Source organism: Rhopalosiphum maidis, chromosome 2, assembly GCF_003676215.2.
Source record: "Rhopalosiphum maidis isolate BTI-1 chromosome 2, ASM367621v3, whole genome shotgun sequence".
Lineage (NCBI taxonomy): Eukaryota > Metazoa > Arthropoda > Insecta > Hemiptera > Aphididae > Rhopalosiphum > Rhopalosiphum maidis.
This window is the reverse complement of record NC_040878.1, coordinates 1,860,749-1,883,674: the sequence shown is the minus strand read 5'-3', so window position 1 is coordinate 1,883,674 and position 22,926 is coordinate 1,860,749. Positions and strand designations below refer to the sequence as shown.

General features: G+C 27.8%; 2 protein-coding genes across 3 annotated transcripts; one reads left to right on the top strand and one right to left on the bottom strand.

The window, feature by feature from the left end:
* The first annotated feature begins 34 nt into the window (after positions 1–34).
* LOC113552321 (FK506-binding protein 59-like) lies at positions 35–3,579 on the top strand. Its single transcript, XM_026955142.1, has 7 exons — positions 35–455; positions 1,023–1,224; positions 1,293–1,786; positions 2,140–2,293; positions 2,367–2,533; positions 3,031–3,214; positions 3,273–3,579. The coding sequence occupies exons 2-7, from the start codon at positions 1,047–1,049 to the stop codon at positions 3,428–3,430; spliced, it is 1,335 nt and encodes a 444-aa protein (XP_026810943.1). The 5' UTR covers positions 35–455; positions 1,023–1,046; the 3' UTR covers positions 3,431–3,579.
* Positions 3,509–22,050, bottom strand: LOC113552322 (outer dense fiber protein 3). Of its 2 annotated transcripts, none has more exons than XM_026955143.1 (6): positions 21,940–22,050; positions 10,311–10,457; positions 8,608–8,665; positions 8,437–8,507; positions 7,450–7,886; positions 3,509–3,866 (listed from the first exon to the last, which is right to left on the bottom strand). In XM_026955143.1, the coding sequence occupies exons 2-6, from the start codon at positions 10,417–10,419 to the stop codon at positions 3,786–3,788; spliced, it is 756 nt and encodes a 251-aa protein (XP_026810944.1). In that variant the 5' UTR covers positions 10,420–10,457; positions 21,940–22,050; the 3' UTR covers positions 3,509–3,785. The 2 variants fall into 2 exon arrangements, with proteins under 2 accessions (XP_026810944.1, XP_026810945.1); XM_026955144.1 differs by having other exon boundaries at positions 7,564–7,886.
* Positions 22,051–22,926: the final 876 nt, after the last annotated feature.

Here is a 22,926-nt window from a genome sequence, read left to right as displayed (position 1 = left end):
TTAATATTACCCGTATAACATAAGCCGCTAATATGTGTGATAAGTGAGATGATAACATAACATAAAAGACCGTGATATTTGGTCTTTAGAATCGCAACCCTCGTATTTAGGATTAGAGTGTCTACGATATAGAAAATTCAAATTTGATTAATTTAAGTTTAATATTTTTTCGTTACAATTTTCGATCCTGTAATAATTTTATTTTTCGTTATTCTTAACTTAGTTTAATTAAGTCGTTTTATTTTTAAATTTTATATCCAATAATAATTGTTTTTAACCTTCTCGCATTCAAATCTTTTGTAAATAAAATAATAATAACATAACAAAACACATTAACTCAGGTTATACTCTGAATTAAATGTTTGGATCAGTCTTTCAACTGCCCTATGATTTTACTATGCATTAGTTATAAGATCATTATTTTTTAAACCATCACCGTGTACTTTAATTAATAGGTATATCAATCATTTTATTACTACAGTATATTATATTATAATACTTATTACCTTATATATTTATTTATGCAAAGTCTTAAATCGGATGAATTTAACATTTTCATCAACCTCTTGAACGTGGATAATGTTTATGTCACAAACAGCCTACAGATCTATTATTTTTTTGATAAATTTAATTACTATACTTGTGCTAAACCAGAAATGAATGATTTATATTTTACTCAAACCTACGAAAATTTATAAATTATAAGTTAAAATATAAGGCGTACATTAAATAACTTTTACTTTAAGCCTGACAGGAAAAAGTTAAATTTAAAGTGGGTAGGTACAGTAAAGTAAAAACATTAAATCTTATACTTCAATTCTAATATTTACAATTCCATTCTATTTATCTAAATTTCCAGACATTTAACTAATTGAATTCAAACAATCAAAACCAACTTTTAAATGTTTTAACTTGTTAGTTCACAATAAACCAAATGAAAGCATGCTGTGCCCTTGCGACACAATTTTAACATACACATACTTTGTACTTCCAATATTAATTTAAATTTTGATTGAAATTAGATTGTAAACAAGTATTGGTCAAAAATGGACATCACACATAATTTAGATGGTGGAGTTTTGAAAGAGATATTAGTACATGGCAATGGAACGGATAAGCCACATAAAGGATGTAGGGCTTATGTACACTACACTGGTTCACTTTCTGATGGTACTGTTTTTGACAAGACTAATGATGTGCCATTTCAGTTTACAATAGGAAAAGGTATGAATAATTTGGTTAAAGTTTTCTGCGGTTTTTTTTTTAATTATTCTGTTTCTTTCTCATTTCAGATATGACTATAAAAGGTTTTGACTTGGCTGTATCTTCAATGGCTTGTGAAGAAAGATCAACATTTCGATGTCATCCAGATTACGGATATGGATCAGATGGTTTTGAACAAATTATCCCCCCTAACACTTGGCTTACATTTGAAATACACTTACTGAAATGGACGTGGGAAGATATTAGCCGGCGAAAAGATAAAAGTATTACAAGACAAATATTAGAATATGGAGTGGACCATGCTACACCTAGTAGTGTTTCGTTAGTTAATATTCATTTAGAAAAAGAAGAAAATGGTAATGTTATTGAAGAAAGAGATATAGAGTTTAGATTAGGAGAAGGCAAAGACTTCGGTGTCTGTCCTGGTATAGAGATTGCATTAACTAAATTTAAATCAAAAGAGAAGTCAAGATTGTTTATTCATGGAAAACATACATTTTTGGAATTTGGAGATGATGAGTTCAAAGAAGTGTATGTCATCAAACTTAACTTTTTTGAAAAGGTTAGAAATTATTAAATAATTATATTGTTATTTGGTTTTCTTTATTAAATTTTAATTTAAGTATAAATGTTATTATCTACTATTGTTATGTAAAGTTAAATTTTCCTTAGATTTTTTTTGTAAATAGGGAAAGGTTTCTCTTTCTTAAATAGTTGTGGTGACCCACTAACTTGCCATCTACTATTTAAATTGTTTTAACATAAAATACACAAAAAAAAAAAAATATGAGTGGATACAACACCCAAACCCCTCTTAACTTTACCACCACTATATTATTTATTTTTTTATTTTTTTTAATGTTTATAATACCTATTATAAATTATTAATAATAAAAAAATAATTGTATATTATAGTTTAAAGAAAGATGGTCATTGACATGTGAAGATTGTATTGAACAAGCAAAATTTTTCAAACAAAAAGGAACAGATTACTTTAAAATGGATAATTATAAATTAGCTCTTAAATTCTATAAGAAAATGGAGGACTATTTAAAAGATAATATTTCAAGTATTTATCTATTTTTAATTAATTGTTTTATTTTTAAAATATATTTTAATTACTTGTACATTTTTTTTATCAGTTGATGAAAATCAGATAAAAGAAATCAAATGTCTTTCAGTTACATCTTATTTAAATTCTGCTTTGTGTAATTTAAAATCACATAGACATACTCAAGCAAAAAATGATTGTGAGAGTGCACTAAACCTTGAACCAACAAATGTCAAAGCTTTGTTTAGAAAAGGCGAGGTATGTATTCATTTTATAGACATTTTTATATTAAACATTGTTTACAATTGTTTATTCAAAAAAAGTTAAGCAGAGTTCAGTAATTAGATACATATAAAAGGAATAATTCACTATTGTAAATAAATTAGAATTTGAAAATCAATCAATTAATTAAATAAAAAAACATATAAAAATTAGTATTGCTTTAACACCTTTTATAATTCTCCTATTTGTTTTATTTCTCGTGCTATAATTAGTTTTTAAGAAAACCATTTTTTTTATGTAAATAATTTTTATTATTTATAAAATCTACAATGTCTGAATTTTAAGATTAAAATTCCATTTTCCAGAATTTTGGCTTAAAAAAAATACTATCAAAATTATAAAATACATGTATTAATATTATTTTTGTGATAAAGCTGTTTTAATTTATTTATCAATAAATGAATTATTGAGTAAAATCTCTCCACAATAATTAAAGGCTTCCAAATTCTTATATTATTTTTATATTTTTAAAGGCTTTAGTTGGTTTACATGAACTAATAGCTGCAAAACAAAGTTTTGAAGCTGTTTTACAACAAGAGCCAAATAATCGTGCAGCTATCGCAAAAATATCTGAATGTGATAAAAAATTAAAATCACAAAAAAAATTAGAAAAATCTGTTTATTCAAATATGTTTGAGAAATTTGCCAAGAGAGATAGTAAGTTAATTTTGTTTTTAAACTTCTTCAAAATGGTTTTACCAATTATTAATTTTAGCTGAAAAAGAAGAAGAATTTCTGAGTCAACAACCCGATGTTATGAACACGCTTGGAGAATGGGGAGATGATGAACGTGAACGAGCTCCTACTGAATTTGAGAAAGAAAATCCCAATATATTGATGTTAAACACAACAGGCTATTTCAAAAATATGTAAAATATTAATTATATGATTAACAGGTAACTAGGTATTTTAATTATTAGGTTTAAATAGATGAAACATAAATCACAAAAATAAGACAACTGTATAACTAGTGTATTTGTTCAAAGTACAATTTTTTTGTTAGTTTAATGTATTCCATATATTTTTTTGTTAGTCAAATAATTGATATATTTCGTACTTTTTATGTTTTTCAAAATGATAATAATTTTACAGTAAAAAAAAAAAAAAAATAATATAATATAATATGTAGGTAATAACAATTCTTGTCCTGATAGCTTCATTTTGTATTTAAAAGCAATATTTTTGTTAGGCGTTTCAATTAAACTTGTTAAATTGTTTTCATTTCCACTCAGTAACCAATGCCAAAAGAATTAGAATACGGTGAATGTTTAATTCCAAACGAATGTGCTGGTTGCAAATCGACTTGAACCTGAAATAATAAAATCAGTATGACAGCAGTGTGTTGTAAATAATTGTACATAAACATAAGTATATTTGTAATGTATGCTGTCTAACTGAGATAACTTTTTTTTAAGACATTAATGTCATTATAAAAAAGTTTTATCAGATAATGTGAAATATTGTATAGATGTGATAACTTTCAAGACCCATTCCGTTAACGCATATCTTTCCTCGAATTAATTTATTAATCTGCTGGCTTTTTTTACAATATAAATTGTATAAATATAAATTAATTTTAAATTTTACATATCATTTAAGAAAATACCATAATAACATGTTAATAAATTAAACTAAATCATTTAAAATGCTGAAAGCTCAGCAGATTGATATTTTAATTTTTTGGTATTTTGTGATCATTTATATTTTTCTTTTCTTTTTTTCTTACATAATTATGGAAATAATAGTATGACTAAAACTAGTGTCTGTAATATTTTATCTTGTGTTTTAAGGGGCAAAACCTCACTTGGTTCTGCATATATGCTAAGATCATAACTAGTTTTTAATTTTATAACTACTGAATGTTATATTACTAATTACTTAACAATGTGAAATTAAATTAATTTTATAATTTGTGCTTTTCAACGTGTATCTTTAAATTAATCTTAATCTAGTCAAACTGTGCATATACTAGACTTTTTTCAAACTTGTCCGATGTGCGTTATACAAATTATTTTGAAGTGTTTATGCTGTATGCACTGACCTATTCTTGTTCATATATTATTCCTTCATATTGTGAATGTCTTATACCAAAAGAATAGGATGGTACAGATGATTTTAACATTGTCACCTAAAATGTTTCATAATATTAAATTAAGATTATTATGTATATATATTTTATTGTGGAGAAAGTATGTTTTAAGTGACCCATGTTGACTATGTTTTATTTTTGTCATATATTTGTTAATTTTTGTGATTGTGTAATAAATAAATCATCAAATTGATATGCCAATTATTACTGACACTTTTATTTTTGTATAACCTCATAAATAATACAAAATCAAACCAAATTTAAAAATAAAAATTGTGTTAAATTATTTTGTGCTGCACACTTAACCAACATATTTCAATGAAAACACTATATCACAATAGAAATATAGACACTAATTAAACACTAATGTTATAATTGTAATTTATATAATAATCGATGAAAAATTCTAAAATAAAATTTATTTTACATATTTAACATTTCATTCTGTTTCTTTTTTTGTACACTGTGCACTGTTAGGTATCTATGCTCAGGACAAGCTACTGAATCAGTAACTTTTAACATTCACTATCTTCTATTGATTTTCAATTATTAAATTAGTTACACGCCTTTAATAAAGTAGGTAATGAGCAGTGACGTACCTAAGGTTTTAATTAGATCTAACTAACTAGGATTATAATATTAACCGCTTGTAAAGTTAGGAATTATTTCGTTGGTTTAATATTTTGAAAATACTAATTTGTCTAAACTTGGGCTTTACCTATTTGTTCTACATATAAATACGTTTATACAATTTGTCAATTTATATAGTTGTTATTTATACTGATATTAACTGAAAATCAAATATATTGTAGTTATTTATTTTTTTTTTTTAATGAATTATTCCATTAATTATTAACATGATTGGGACTTAACTATTTGTAAAATTTAAAAATGTATATACCTATTTAAGTAATATTTGAAAATATTCTCTTAGAAGGACGGTATACTCGCATGTGTTGTCTCCGTCTTAAAAATGTAAAGCATAGCAAAAACTATTTTTCGCGGGAAAAACTGAAAAGGCTAAAGTCATACCTAACTAAGAAACAACATTTTCACCTCATAAAAAGGAGAACTTTGGCTGTGAAATATCGTTTTATTTTTTTGATATCGGAACAACAAAAAAGTTTTTTTATTTCAAATCAATAGATTTTTAACAATAAGAACTATTTTCGTAGAAGTGATATCAAAAAAATAAAAACGATATTTCACAGATAATGTTGTCATTTTTATGCAGTGTTAATTTTATTTTTTAGGTATGACGGTAGTCTTCTTGGTTATTTCCTGTGCAAAACAGTTTTTGCTATATTTTACAATGTAAGATGGAGATAATTAATTAGTGGCGCCCACAAGTTTTCCACGAACCAATGCAGTTATAATAATTAGGGCCCCTAAATTGATTTTAATCTATAATCATATTCACATAATTCATTTAATTTTTTTCCAATTAACGTTTCTCAATTTCTCATGATTTCCTTAAAAAATTCAAAAATATTGCTAATTTATAGCCAACATTTTTTTTATGTAGGCCCTGGGGGTCCCATGAAACCAATGCAATTGCACTACTTGATATTCTACGTAGGTGGCACTGGATACAACATATGTGAGTGTAGCGTTCTCTTAAGAAGACATTTCTATTATGAATAGTTATTGACTTATTATCAAATGTTAAGATAAGAATATTGTTATTTAAAGCCCTTTGTAGGCTCATTTAGATATTTTAATTTTTAAACAAGTTTTGATCATTTTAAAATGGCAAATTGTAGTTTAAGTATTTTTATATTATAATATTAACAATAATAACTATTAAGATATACTAGTATATAGATTTGAAAGTATTGTATAATTTTGTAATAACGATAGTTTATAATAATTATACATAATTGCTCAAATCAAAATAACAGTCTTATACCTATATTTATTCTTTAATAGATGGCGGGTATAGGTGAAAATTGAAAATAAATCTCTTCGTTTCCATCGTCAAAAATGCTTTTAATCACTCAAAAAAATAAAGGCATATCTTATTATTGTATTTAATTCTCAAAATATTTTACTCACAACTTTATAGTAAATTAATCGAAATAAAAACTTAAATAATTTGGATATTTATTAAATACCAATAAATGTCATGACAAGAGCCAAAATAGATATTTTAGAAGTAATAATTATTAATTATTTTTATGTCTAGAAAATTCTAATAAAATAATATTTAATGAAAATCTCATGTCTATAATTCCTCACAACAACAAACAAAATCGTTGTTGAAAACTGGTTTAAGGTTTTACTTAAAAATTCATTATTCCCGATTATTTTAAAAATCACTGGGAATTTTTACTTTTAACCGACTAATCCTAAATCCTATTATTTGCTATCAGAAATCACCCTCAAAGTCGATTTAAGCATTTTATACTGTTGACGATTGACGCGAAGTAGACGTAAAAACAGAAATGAAAATTAATCATATATACCTTTTTTTACATAAATATATACTCATTAACCGAATAGGAATATATTAGCATATACCAGATACCTATACTATTGAAAATATCAAATAACGGGTTGCCCGACCTCTAAAGTATAAAATAAGAATAACCCTTAGTCTGCCCCTCGTTGGTCCAAGTGTAGGTACTTATATATTATGTACAGGTTAGGGCCTAACCGTTTGACTATATGTCTATATGTATATATATGCGTATTTTATGAGAGCACTCGTCACGGACCCTCTGCGTTGCGGGAGGATGAGACATCGCTGCGCGTGCTACAATTGTGCATCCGATACTTTACGGAAATGCGCTTCACGACTAACCTTTTCGGGAGAATACGCTCCCGGGCCGGGTCTGGGGGAATTGTCGCCGGGCATGTTGTACCGGGCGCTGACCGTGTACGCCGGCGATTTCGGTTTAATACTGTCTGCGCTTACGTCGTTGTAAGCGCCCGGGCCGGGATTCAGCAGTCTGCCGTCCGGGAATTCCTTGGTCCGGCCGGATATGCTGAACGACGGGGCCGCCTTGAAGTGGCCCTCCTTGGCCGCGCCCATCACCGTCGGTATGTTGTACACGTTGGGCGCCGGGTTCGGGTTCGGCTTGTCCACTTGCGTCTTCAATCCGAACGTGTATTGCGGCGAGTGTTCGTGGATCACCTTCTCTGCCTTTTCCGGGTTGTAATCGCCCGGGGCTGGGAAGTTGTCGGGCCTCACTTCCTTGGGCCGCGAGTGCAGGGTGGACGCTGGCGGTGTGTCTTTGCCTGTAAAAAAATACGCGTTGTTCTATATAGCCATTTCGGAATACGATGTTGTATTGTATAAGGTAAGTGGTAGTAATAGTAATCCGCATTCATCAAGTGGTTACACTTATTACTGCGTTGCATAGAAGAGTTTTAACTTTTTGAAAAATATTTTTTTTTTGCGTAATTCGATGTTGTTGCACAACGATATTTTTTATCGTTAACAGTATTTACCGCATTGATTGACTAAATACATTTTGAATTTTGTATTTTTAAGAATAATATTTTTCGGAGACTTGGATACGGAAAATTCTAATTTCGAACGGGTAGTTATAATAATTGGTTATAAGTTTATAACGTTGACTTATAATTAATATTAAATAAGTGGAATAGTAACACAGAGAGGTATTCCTTCAAAATACTTATTATAGTAATAAGTTGACAAGTTGTAATTAATTAAATACTCGTTTGAATACATGGGTAGTTATATTCAATAACAGGTGGGTACAAAATTATGTGCAGGCGGTAAATATAAATAAATTTACTATAATAATTATTATGTCGATCTAACCTTTTGCACTCAATCCGGTGATGTTGTATTGGCCTGGTCCTGGTCCGGCACTGTCATTTTTTTCGTTATGTCTATTAAATGTATAATAGCAATTATTAATTTTCTAAAACTACATTAATGAAATATGATTTAAATGAATAAAAAATAATATATTTTGTTAAAATAACATACCTTGCACCAAAACTAAAAGCTGGTGCACGTCCACGTTTGGATTCTGGTACTAAATTTCCTGTAAAAAATTCAAACAAATTTAGTACTGATTTTTGAACTAGCTTTGAATAATATTAGTCTAGAAATATATCTAATAGTTCTACTACATTTAAAATTATACTCAAACATGTGTATAATTATAATATTATAAACGTTCAATATAAAACTTCTAAAAATACAGATTTTAAAACCAGTACAATCTGCACATAAAGTCTTAATATTTCATATTAAAAAAAAAATAATCGACATTTGATTAACTCACAGAATATGAAGGTTTTTCCTATGGGCTGTGTCCTGTAAGACAATTTTTTGTACAAAAAACGTTCTAGCTCAAACATATTTCACGTGCGTATGGCGTATCACGTATTCACGCGTAAATAACGCATTTATTATCATTTATATAATACACACACATATATATATATATTAGTGATGGGTCGAACTGTTCGAATCTCGAACCAAACCGAACCGAACCCTCGATGTTCGGTTCAGTTCGAAATTCGAATTCGGCATGAAAAAAATTCGAAGCGAACTATCAAACATCTTTTACTGTTCGAAAATTGAATTTGAAAATATTTTTCAAGCCAGACTTACTGGCCACAATAGTTCAAAGACCAAATATTTGTTCAATTCTTCAAAATTTATTTAAAAAAAATAAAAATTGATAATCATTATTTATAAATAATTAGACTATTAGCGATAGAAAGTTATAAGCTGTAACGGGCACTTTATATACCATTTATAACAATAATGATAAAATGTATTAAGTTCGAATTCGAGTTCGACTTAAAATGATTTTAGGTTCGGTTCGGTAGAAAATATGAAGGTTCGGTTCGGTTCGAGTTCGAAAAAATAATTTAAAGTTCGGTTTGATTTAAAAAATCAGGGTTCGACCCATCACTAATATATATTTAAATTTGTATACTAATATACTGTAATACAGCATACGTAGATTCAATTTTACACATAAGCACGTTATAATGTATTATCGTTTTGGTTATAGATAATACTGGGAAACTTTTAGCTCATATCCGGGGGGTGGTTTGAAAATAAGTGTATATTTATTTGTGACGATTTTAAGGGTTTTGTGTACAAGTACACGTAATTACTACAGTTGTAGTAAAGGTAAGTTTAGACTTAGGCTGTTGTACCACTACACAGTAATAATGTAGTTTATTTACTATTTAGTAGGTATGTTGTAATAATCTAACAACGATATGTAACGATAAACGCTCGGCCGGAATTCGCTGAAGCAGCAGATCCCCCTCCTTGAGTATTGGCCATAATGCCTTACATACAATAGTCAGTGGTCAAAGTAAACAAAATGTGAGGGGAAGCCGATACTTTTTTTTCTGTCTTAAACATAGGACTATAGGTTAGGTTTTTCGATAATATAGTATACTAGATTCAAACAATTGTTTCGTTCAAACACTTCAATAAAGTTCAAATTCGAAATCCAAAATCTAAGTTTTCAGTAAATGAATATCGGAGTGATCTATAGGTTGTACGTGGATAATATTAATGCGATATATGGTCGAACCCACATTTAGAAATTAAACGTGTTATGATATTATTATATATTAAATCAACAATTCTCTCCCCCCCAAGATTTTTTTTCTTTAAACGAATTTATATTAATGTATATTATTATTTTTAAGACTTACCGACGAGAGTTGGTAACGCAACCGCTGCTGGCCCGGGACCGGAAAATTCGGCAGCTATTGGGCCTCGTCTTTTAGTCGGCGTCCATTGTCTTTGTTGAAATCCGCCCATTGTTGTTTAAATTTAAATACGTCTATTATGCTTGGCACCTTGAAATGAGAAAATTATTTGCTATAATAAATGGTCTTTTGTTATATTTTATTTTTTTTTCTAAAAGACAATTGTTCAAGACGACTAGGTGTGGATTATAATTTATAAAATAGCAATATCGAACATAGACTTTATTATGATAAGTATCTAAATATTCAGACATATTCAGTACTGCAGTGGGTTTTTTTTTGATATTTATATACTTAATATATATATATATGTATTTACAATATTTACATATATAAGTATATTGTGTATTTATATATGCATAAACTACTAATCAATTACAACGGCATACCGCATTATGAGCATTATTGTAAAACTAAAATTTAATAATTTTGAGAAAATTGAGTTTTGATGTTTTCAATATCATAAATCACAAATAACTTGATTAATGTTAGTATATGTTTATATATAATTGTAATAGTTCAAAATAATACATTATTGCATGGATTTAATTTACACGTTTCCTTTAACGGCTTAATGTTAGATTATATTAGACTGTTGAGTATTTAATGTAATACATTTTACGGTACAGTGTAAATAGCGTAATACAGTATAGAATATTATTTTTATTATAAGAAAACACGTATAATCCTAAATCGTCAATTTTTTATTACAATATTCTACTTACAATACGATGTATTTATAACTCATAAAACTTATTACTTCTAGCGATGTTGCCAGATCGAGTATTTATTTATTTTTTAATTTAAAATATATTCGAAGAATATATTGAATTAATTCTATCATCCAGACCGTCCAGTTATTAACAATTGATATACATCGCATGATCGTTGTATATACCGCAAGATTATAATATTTAATAAAAGGGTGAGAAATGGCAACAAACCGCGCGTGGCTATTTACTCCATGTGTTCCCTGTTATTGATGTTTCCGATGACTTTTTCAAGGTTTTTTTTAGGGTCATGGAAAAATGCTACCTATATTATTGTGTATACATAGCATTTGAATCATTTATACATATATAATATGTGTGTGTGGGTGGGTGGGTAGTTGAGTGTATATGCAAAAGCAAAGTATATAAGCGTAATATACCCATCGAGAAAGATTAGTAATATATAGTGTTCTTATATATACTTGTATACGTATAGATTATTTATTTATCGCTTAGTAATTACTAATTACGTATATAAAATAAGTATAAGTAAATATGTATATATATACGTAGATTAATATAATATAATATTATAAATATATTTGCAGTTGTTTGAAAAGTCTGCAAGAAAAAATATTATTGCGTGACAAGTGCTGACAACTCTACAAATCGATTTTGAATCTATGTGTATGGAAACTAGAACACAATAAGATATAGAAATTAATTTAGCTTATATTGTTTCCGGTAAATTACGCACGAACACGGAATGCCGTTAAATTAATAATACAAATAGATAATATTCATCCCTATAAACGCGCATACACGTTATACAATAATGTACGCCTATATAATAAATATTTATGTACGAATTTCAGTATACCTACCTAATAATGTAATAATAAATATGAGAGTACCGTCTATATGATGGAATAGTACCTATATGTGTAGGCAACAAACTTTGGGATTGTTTTACAATGTACTGCAAGCACTAACCATTAAACAGAGGGACGATGCGCGATGTATGAACGGGTTCTATGTTCTCTTTTTGGAAATATTCTATTCGAAATAATTTAAAAAAAAACTAAAACTATAATATAATTATTCTTGTTTAGTCGTGTAAGTAACATATTTTTAAGGGAAGTGTTTTAATTTTATATTTAAATATAACTTTTAGGGGGGAGGGGGCGTGTGTATAATTTATAATAATATGAAATAGTACTACAGAGCTATACAAAATACAAACATAAATTTTGTATAAATACGATAGAAGGGTGTTTCAACACTCGAAATATGCTAGTATGCCACTGCTTTAGCTCATATTACATATAATATATTGTAGTTATTTCAATAAAATACACATAGGTAGTATAATTTCACATAATACGTACATAATGGAAAATGTCAGTAATACACGAATTTAAGAAAAGTACAAATTTACTATATCGATACTCTAAAGCAGAGACGCAAACTAATTCAAAGTATAGCGGGGCAAAACAAAAGTATTCAATACCCACCTATTAAAAAAAAATGTTCGCTGTGCTTTCATGTATAAATAATAATAAAACGTATCAAACAAAAATAAAAAATATAATTTCCACTGTGAGATAACAGTATTTACCAAATTTTTTTTTAAAGAATAACCATTAAATTCTCTAAAATGCATTTTCAAAAAAGCACCTACCAAATGAAGGGGGCAGTTTCCTCCCCCCTGCTCCCCTAGATTTGCGCCTCTGCTCGATAACACACAATAGTAATACCAATACGCGATAGTTACAATCGCGATTACAGCTATAATACTTAACATGATATATATATTTTTTAAAGATCCAGTTACCGCTAGAACATAGATTATGGAATAGTTGCTGGTATAGTGTCATGTATTCTAATAATCATACACACACGTGTATGTAGGTAGTTGTCTAATGAATACAACAAAATCCATATGCGTCGTTTATATAAATATATATATATTATCTGCGATATGTATATGTAAAATACTAAAATACCTATTTTTGTGCATAATATCTAATACCTAAATCATTATGTTCTACTAATACCCTCTTCATCATATACAAAAGTTTTGAATACAATATATTCTCACTTACGCGCGTCCTCATCGTTTCATAACCATTAGGCAGGCATGGAGCTCTGTCACAAATTTCGCAAATAGATTAATCTGAGATTAATATACGCGATCTTAAATGGTTCATGACGACGATTATTATCATTCTTACGTTATTGGAAAATTCTATGCAAACAAATACAAATGATTTCGTCGCAGCGAAACTGAATAAAATATTATTTGTGTATGATTGATTGATGATTATAAAACTTCAATTATAATTACCCGTATAAATATATTATAAATATATAAACATTATATTTGTATACGTTTAAACTTAATGCCTACATATATAATACGCCTACTCATATTAAATTTTTTTTTTTTTTTTGGCGGTGGCGTGTTTTTACAGTGATTTTCGTTAAATTGTTGTCATGTCAGTCAGAGGTATTTGACCTAATTCTCAAATGACCTTTACCTTCATTGAGTGACTAAAAAAAAAAATATATAAAACTCGAACTTTTGCCTTTTGACAAGCAGTTTTTTTCAGTGTACGAATTAGGCATATGAATATATATACACGTTATAATCGCACGCGTGTACCTATGTGTATAACGTTAAGGTCCGTACCATCCGGCTAAATATCACTGTTAGTAGTCACGCGATTCGCGTTCAGAGACTATCGTTCCATCCAAACTAGTGTCGTTTTGGAACGCGTTATTTTTGCGCTAGACGATAGTGCAGATATATAATATTATTATTATTATATGTGTGTACTGCGAGGCAGGGAATATAGGTACTTACAGAGGACAGAGGGGACAGAGTGGGGCAAATTTTTTTTTTTACATGAACTAAGGTTTTTTCAGCAATCAATGAAGTTATTTAAATAAAATTTAAATATTTTCGTATCATATAACATAACATAATATAGCTATTAGCTATATAGTACAAACTTTTGAATAGTTAAAAATTTTTTAAGAATAATGTCAAATATTTTTTATGTATTTAAGAAAATTTTTAATCACATACCTTCAACAGGATAATAACTTTATTAATAATGATGTACAAAAATGACTTTATTACTTTAATATTACATAGGTACCTTTGTAAATGAATAATTATGTTTTTTTACTTACATTTCATAAATATAAATTAAAATAATTGTGTTTAGTAATGAACAGATGAATTTGTTTGACTCAACTTTAATGTTATGATTTGGGATACATTTGTTTGTTTATTTTCATCCAGTAATTAGTACTCAATAAAGGTTAAATAAAAAATAAAATATTTTTTTTTATATTAGACAATAGTAATAGGTTAATCCATAATAAAAAGACTAAACATGTTATTTGTTTAAACTTCATTAGTTCAATTATTATAATTTATAATAAATTCAATTTATTCCGCAATTTATAATGTTTTATGACTTTGTTATGTATCATACATATATTTTTCAGTGGGGGGCTGGCGAGGGGGCTAAACTGTTTTCTGAGCGAGCTAGAGCTTGCCCCTCTCCTTGGCGCCGTGCCTGTATATTTGTTCTATTTTATTATTCATGTATAAATATATCATAATAATATAATTATGTATAACATTTTGAATTCAAAACTTTATATCATGTATTATACACTCATTCCAATTACTGTAAAACGCCGAATGAACTATAATCCATTGAAACGTTTAATAGAAGGCTATGATAATCAATTTTTGCAGAACGCATATATTTTCATTTTCATCTTTTCTACTTCACCCGCGAGATTAAGACACATTTTTATTTTAAAACACCTATTCGTGGTTTTCATCCATATGTCCGTATAGACATAGATGTAGTAGAGCTAACACAGATAGTTATAAAGTTAAGTAGGTATAAGCAGATTATGTATAGAGTGTTTACATAAAATAGTGCTGCAGATTATTGACAAACGATTTTCGTTTGTTATCCACTGCTGTGGCCTGCAATAGTTATTTATAAGTACGTGTCTGTGTCTTAGTAGTATTATCAATTCATATAGCTTTTAGCATTAAGTACGTGAACGTGTGCACGTCACTATTCGTAACACTAGAAATAAGAAAGCCACTGCCCACTGAACATGAGCTCTCTACTTGCGCGCACGTTCTAAGCAAGTCCCGAGTATTTAACATACTGGGTGATTTATTTATCGAACAACACTTATTATTTTAAAATCTATCAATATTTTTGGAAATATTTTTTTTACCTAATTTCTAGTTGAAATAAGAAATTTATAAAAAAAAAAATTATATTTTTTAATATTTTTTCGTTTTAATTTTTTTTACATTTATGAATGACAACATACATATTTTATTTCATAAAAGAAAATATTTTCCATACAACAGTCAATTTAATTTCATTGGTAGGTAGGTAGTGTAAATTCGTTAGTTTTATCATACCGAAAATGTTTAAAGATAATATTTTGTAATCACTAATAAATAACGTAGTTGATAATGTTAAAACTACCAATAAAATAATTTAATGACCATCTATATTTTATATAAATAATTAAAAGTACATTCTAAACTAACACTTTATACAAAGTATTCAAATGTTTGTTGCTTAGGCTCAGCGTATGTTACATGAGAATTTAAATATTAGATGTTGTATCACTCTTACCTTTATTATGTTTTATAATTTAAAATTTATTTTTATATTTTATAATCGGAATGGTGTTTTAGTGATATAATTAAAAATAATTAAACAAGGACGATGGACCGGAAGTAATTTTCGTTTTGTCAGAATAAGTAATGATGTATTAAAGGGTCACGTGGTTACGTGGGTCAGATTAGATAAATAACTATTGAGTACTTATTCTTTGAACTAAAAAATGCCGAAAATATTACACCCATGTTTAAATAAATTTATAGTAATTAGTAACTCTAAATATATATATTTAGCTTTTATAATAACATTGATAAAATTATCAACCATTTTATAGATCTCTACGCCCACTGAAAGTGAATCGTAACTATGTACCAAATTTCAGTACATGAATATGCAATTATCCGAGACACAAAAATAAAATTTAAAAAAAATTTAAATTGTCTTGAAACAGAATGCCTATGTATCTTATGCATTTATATCCTATAGTATAATATAATACGATATCTATAATACCTATGCTGGCTATACTAAAAAATATCTAAAATAATATGCTGATAACTTAATTGAACTATATAATGTAGATTATAATATAGGTACTTTATACAGATAGGTCCTATCCTCTGTAGATATACATTTTGTGACGTTATATAACCGAAGACCACTTTAAAAATGTATATATATATTATGTGTATTATAAAAAATAAGTAGTTAAAATTTTATTTTAGATTAAGTAATTTATATGCAAATTAAAGTTCTCTATAACCAATTATGATAATGTAAATGATAAATCTTAATAAGCAATTAGTTTATATGAACATGTAGTTTAGATTAAATTTTATTGTTACTGGTAATGCAATAATTATCATCCAAACGATTAAAAACGTAATTACGATATACGTACAACACTATATTATACAAATTACAAATACAATGCGATAGTTTTTACATAAAATCTTTAAAAAAAAACATTTGATTACAACAAACAAGTTTCTTATAAGCGACTAGTGGAATATTTTATGATATTTTATTATTGTTATTAAATCCTTTCAATACCACTGATCAAAATACTCTATATATTATCCACAATAATATATATATATACTTAAATGTAGTCTTTCGTCATAAAAAAAGTACTAATCGTATACGATTATAACTGAAGTGCTGTGGCTTATTGTGTTTATACTAATTAGTAATGATATACATAATAAGCATTATATGCATACGTCATTGTATATTATTATATAATATTTAAGTAATGCGTAGTCAATAGTCATGCTGTATTGGTGGATTAGATATTATTATATTAAAGATATTTATTACTAGAGTACAGAGCTATAATATTTAATCCAACATTTGTACAGACCCTTATCTTTTTCCTCAGTCCTAACTGACAGAAATCTTTATCAATCTTAATTTTTTCTACCCTATATTCATAGGCGCAAATAGTGAGCGCTTAGGGGGTATTAACACCCTAATTGTAAAAGTATCACTCTCAAATATTTTTTTTATAATATTACAATTAGTAGTTATTCAACGCTATGCCCGAAAAATGAAGAGTTGTAACACCTTCAATTTTTTTTTTATTGAAATTGCGCCTATATGCCTATATTACTTACAATAAGATTGTAGTTAGCTTTGATAGTGTACATTGATCAGTGGGGGTTTAAAATTAAAAGGCTAATTAGATCAATGTCAAATATTGCATTTTTTAACTGAATAGTACTAAGTTATCTGCAATTATAAATTATGTACTACCTTATAACTATCTAATAATGCATACAAAACTATAATAAATTCCCCCTGCATAACTTATGCTTGATCCACCCTTGACATTGGACATAGTGCGAATGTGTAAAGTTTGGTATAAATATGATTTTTTTAATTAAAGTGCTATAAAATACAGTGGAAAATTGCGGAAACCAAAAAACAAACACAGTGCCACGTACCAAATATCCAAATAGTCCTGCACATAGACCATGGATTTATTTGTTGTGGACCGGTTTTTAGGTTTATGTTAATATTTGTTATTGTAATATTATGTTTGTATCTTATATGAATCAATTCTTAGTTATTTTTTTAATCGTTTAAATATTTTATTGTTATTATAAAATATTAAGTATAAACTCGTACGAATAAAAGATGCGATTGCAGTGTAGTAACGTTTAATTCACAATGTTTGTTCGTGAAATTTTGTTGTCAGCTTTTATGTTATCGCATAGTCATCGACTAGTCATTTATTCAACAATATAATAACATTTAACAAATTATGTTAAAAATAGGGTATTATTAATAATTATATACTATTTATACATTTATACATACATTAGATGTAATAATATTATTGTACACGTAAAACACTTGTATTTTAATTTATTTTACGTATTTTAAAACTCTATGAGTATGTACATAATAATAATATAAATAGGTACCCAAATAAGATGCCCAACTGCATAAACAATTTAATAAATAATAATTATTATTAATTATTATTAAATTACTTATGTACATAATAATATATTATTATTACATAAACGTATTTATAAAAATATAATTTAATGATTTTATTGTAATTGAACATTTTATAAAAATATGTATACTATGTACTATGTATGACCTTAACTGCTGAATTTATTGTCGATCACTAAAAAATAGAATAAAAATAGTATGAATTGTAATGTTCTGTATTTTTACAGATCATTTTAAAATTAAAACAGCGTAAAATATAGTCATTTGTGTTATGAAAGAGAAACATATTTTTATATCTAACAACGTTTGAATAGTTATATTTATTCTGTAGGCTGTAATCGAATATGGCATAAAATCGTATTGCTTTTTAATATTGTTCGCTATTTTATCGTGTATGAATTTTATTATTAAAAATATTAATATAATATTATAAAATTAAATAAAATCTGAATAATGAAACTAATTCTTGTATAAATGACTATAATATAAGACATAAGTACCTATATATAAATATAATTTATAGTTCGTACATGCCATCTGATTAGTGATGAAAATATTATAATCATATATAGTATATTTCCTGCGATATATATTATATTTACTTAGGTACTTATCTAATTTTATATGTTCGTATTTTAATCAAACCACGCAAAACAGAATTAAAAAAAAAAAATTAAATTGTTATACTTATGTACTTCATGTTTAAGTGTAATTTTATGTTTTTCAATTAATCGGTAATTGTATTTACAATCGTAGATTAATCGTGCTGTTTTATAAAAAAACGTTGACTGAAAATTACATAGGTAAAATATATATAACATGATAATGACAAACATATCTTAAACTTAAAAGCATGCAATGATAATAATATATATTATATTGATATATCTGTACTATGAAATTTTGATAACTATTGTTTATCGTAGTGTATATAAATATCTATATATAACTAATATTTATAGAATTATTGATTGTAATATATCAGGTTAGGTTAGGATATCAGATATGTACATTATTATCCAGGTGGCCTGGACCAGGCCATAATATATAGGGTAGTCGATTGGTATAGTACAATAAGATACACGTCATGGCTCGTTAAGTATTCAGATAATGTATTTATTTATACATAATTGGATACTTATAACTCGTGAAAATAACATCAACGCTTTGAAATGCACTTCTCAATACCGTTGTGGTTGTCCCGCCCCACCATCGCCAATAAATGTTCCCCAAAAAACATTTGTATAATCAAAATACTATATATTTAAAATACCTACGCCGAGTAATTTGTCCTTTTTACTACATAATAATATAAAGGCGTATCAAATAATAATAGCAGTATATATGTTGCACTGTGCCAATTAAATTATTATATGTATGTATTTAATGTATTATATGAGTCAGTATCGCGTACACGCTCAATTGGGACATTTGAATCACGGGGGCGGTCAACTTAAGGTTGCTGCAGCAACAGCAACGTCAGTGCGAAGGTGTTAGCTTTGGCCATGTAAAAAAGGATCAGAAGAACGATAAAGAAGGAGAACGGTTGGGGGCCATTCGCGTTACAGAGAGTATGGCAGAAGGGGAATTGGCGTTTTTCTTTCATATCGGAATCGGAAACGCGTTCGCATTATTTTAATATAGTATAAATTATATACGTATATATTATTATCGTATAAGTACGCGGTTTACAATATACAGCACACACGGGTTACGGTACCTATATAAAGTTTACGTGGGATGAACCATCGCAAGTGGGCCGTTTCGTGTACACGCGTTTTCCTTGATATAACCATTTTTGGTCAAACCCTCTTGTATTACTAATATATTAATATTATTATTATTGCTGTGGTCTTTTTTTTCGGCAATACTTATTGTGGTTTTTACTATTATTGTTATTACTAAACCATTTATTATTATCTATATAGATTCTACACTATTCTCAAAAAAAATAGGTAGATAATAAACTATTTATATATAAGACCTTGACGCTATTAAAGTGCTTTTAACGCGTACAACAATACATCGATTAATTCTTTTATGAACTGTGTGAATGTGCCAATCAATAATATTTGTTGATTTAAACCGTAATAAATAATAATCGATTTATTATAAACTAGCAGGGTGACATGGTCGCACGAATCGAAGAAAAAGTCCAAAAATAGCGTGAACGTGATGTTAGTGTACACAATCAGCTATATACAATCTACATGTATGGTCAACTACTTTCGAATAATAATAATAATTCGATGTTTCTTTTTTTTACCTTTTAATATAGTATAATATGTTGCATGAGTATAACAACTGCAGTCTATTCATAAACTTTATGGGACTTTTGGAATTTGTTAAATACTTATACAAAATATTAACCGGTTTTGGATGTGAAATTTTTACGATTTTATTTTTTTTAAATGGTTTGCGTGCGACATGATACAAATAATAGATTTTTTGGGAGAGAGGGATATCCTCAAAAATAAAAAGGTTTATTCTCTGTTTTGACTTAGCATTTCACAGAGCTTTTTTCGACGATGGGAAACTGACATCATGGGTAGTGGGTACCCTTCTTAGTTCTAGGTCACGATTTGTGTGTTTAGAAGTTATGGCTTATTTTTTCGAAAATGTTTGTTAAATTCAAAATTAAAGTTATTCTTGGTAATTAAGTGAAAATCAAATATTATTTCTTTGTTTTTGTAGTTATATATTAAATTACAGTATCATAATACGAGAATTAATTCAACAACTTTTAATTTCTTAAAATAATAAAGTCTATTATTGCTTGATACTTTATATTATTCGTATACACAAATTAAACATCATAAGAGCTGCAGGCATAATGTAAATGATTATTTTAGTTTTAGAATACTTATTCTATATCTTGAAAGTTGATAAAATATACATAAATAGTTCGTTTAAAATTATAATTCTTTGTAACTAAGCTAAAAATGTATATGCTAGATATAAGTGGTAATCGTGTATTTTTTTGTAATCTTTCGATATTTATTTTAATACTAAATATTTTGAACACAAAAATATGATTGGAAAGTGTATCTTTAGAGCTCCTACGAATCTTTATATATTTTAAATTACTCTTTATAATTATTACTTAATATTTAATTTCACAATTAAAAAAAAAAAAGCTTTTAATTTAATAATATTATTGTGTATAATATATGTAATGGGTACGCTAAGCGTGTGTCGCGAGTGAACAATAGACTGTGAATTGTGATACACAGTATGATTTAGGTACCTAAATATATCGTTTGTATTATTAATTATTAGACTTCTAAGTAGTTAATAAACAAGTGATACTCGATGCTTTACATACATAATCCTAATAACGTTAAATCGTATTTTATTACCATGTAATACAAGAACAATAACACATCTCTTGAAACAGTTGATTTCAGACTGCTTATCTCCGAAAATTGTGAAAACTCGTATATATATATTAAGCATTAATTGTTGTGTTAAACGGTTAAGCTCGAATGTTATTTACAATTATTGAATAATTAGCTATATATATATATATATATATATAAAAGTGAATATTTTAAATTTTTCCAATACACGATACTACATACAAATAGAAGATAGTAATAGCTAATAGGCAATGAGGTTTCCTGTATTCGTGTCCTTCTAAATGAGTTGTAAGCCATTTGTACAATAATAAAACGGGTAGTATATATGTGATAATATTTTACAATAATATGTACTTACCTATTGGCGAGTATGATACAAATATATATACCGTAAAAAGCGATAGGTATATTATGTATTTAGAGTACACCCGTGAAAGCGGTGTTTGTTCGTCAGGAGCACGGGTATAACTGAAACGGAAAAGTTTGCCCGCCCCGCGGCTTTACCACCGCAAACGGATGCATGTGCAAAACGTTCGTCGTCGGGCCCACGCCCGGCCGGTCCCACGCGAAACGATCTCTCTGTCACCGCGAGAACGACCGCATCGTATATGCAGATTTAGGTATAATATAGGTATATAATAATACTATAGTCTGACACTTGAGCACCTAAACGTGGTCCGTCCCCCTTCGACCGTTGATCTTTTATTGCTAAATTTGGTCAAACCGGAGCGAAAACGGCTACACGGTCACGAGGTACCTATACAAACAATGTATTTGTAAACGCATTATTATTATACAGTCCGACAGTCATACAGGGTGACTGTCACACCGTTTGTGGATATACTACTGCACATGCACAAAAAAAAAAAACACATCTGATTTACATACGATATGGGTGCCTCGTAATAGTATAACATATTAAATATTATGATATATTTATAAAAATAATACATTATTTTTACTTAATATTCATCATAGTTTAATTTATTTCGTCTACTTATAAACACCAAAAAGAAATAATTTTTTAAACAGTAAACTTGTAGGTTTAATTTAGTCAATGTACTGTATTGACGTATACGTAAATATTTTAAAAGTATTGAATTTGTAGTGATTTCCGTTAGGTATTTAAATGGTTACATTTTGTCTTAAATGATGGGTAGGAGGCGGCTGTCGAGTGTTGAGAATATTATGTATATATATATGTATAATGTTAATAATTAGTAGGTGGCGGATATATACGAGGACAAATCAGCGAGACACCCTGAATAGTACATAAAGAAGGCACTTATTACTTATAACATATATCTTCTTGCCATTGTAATTATATTATTATACAATATTGTAC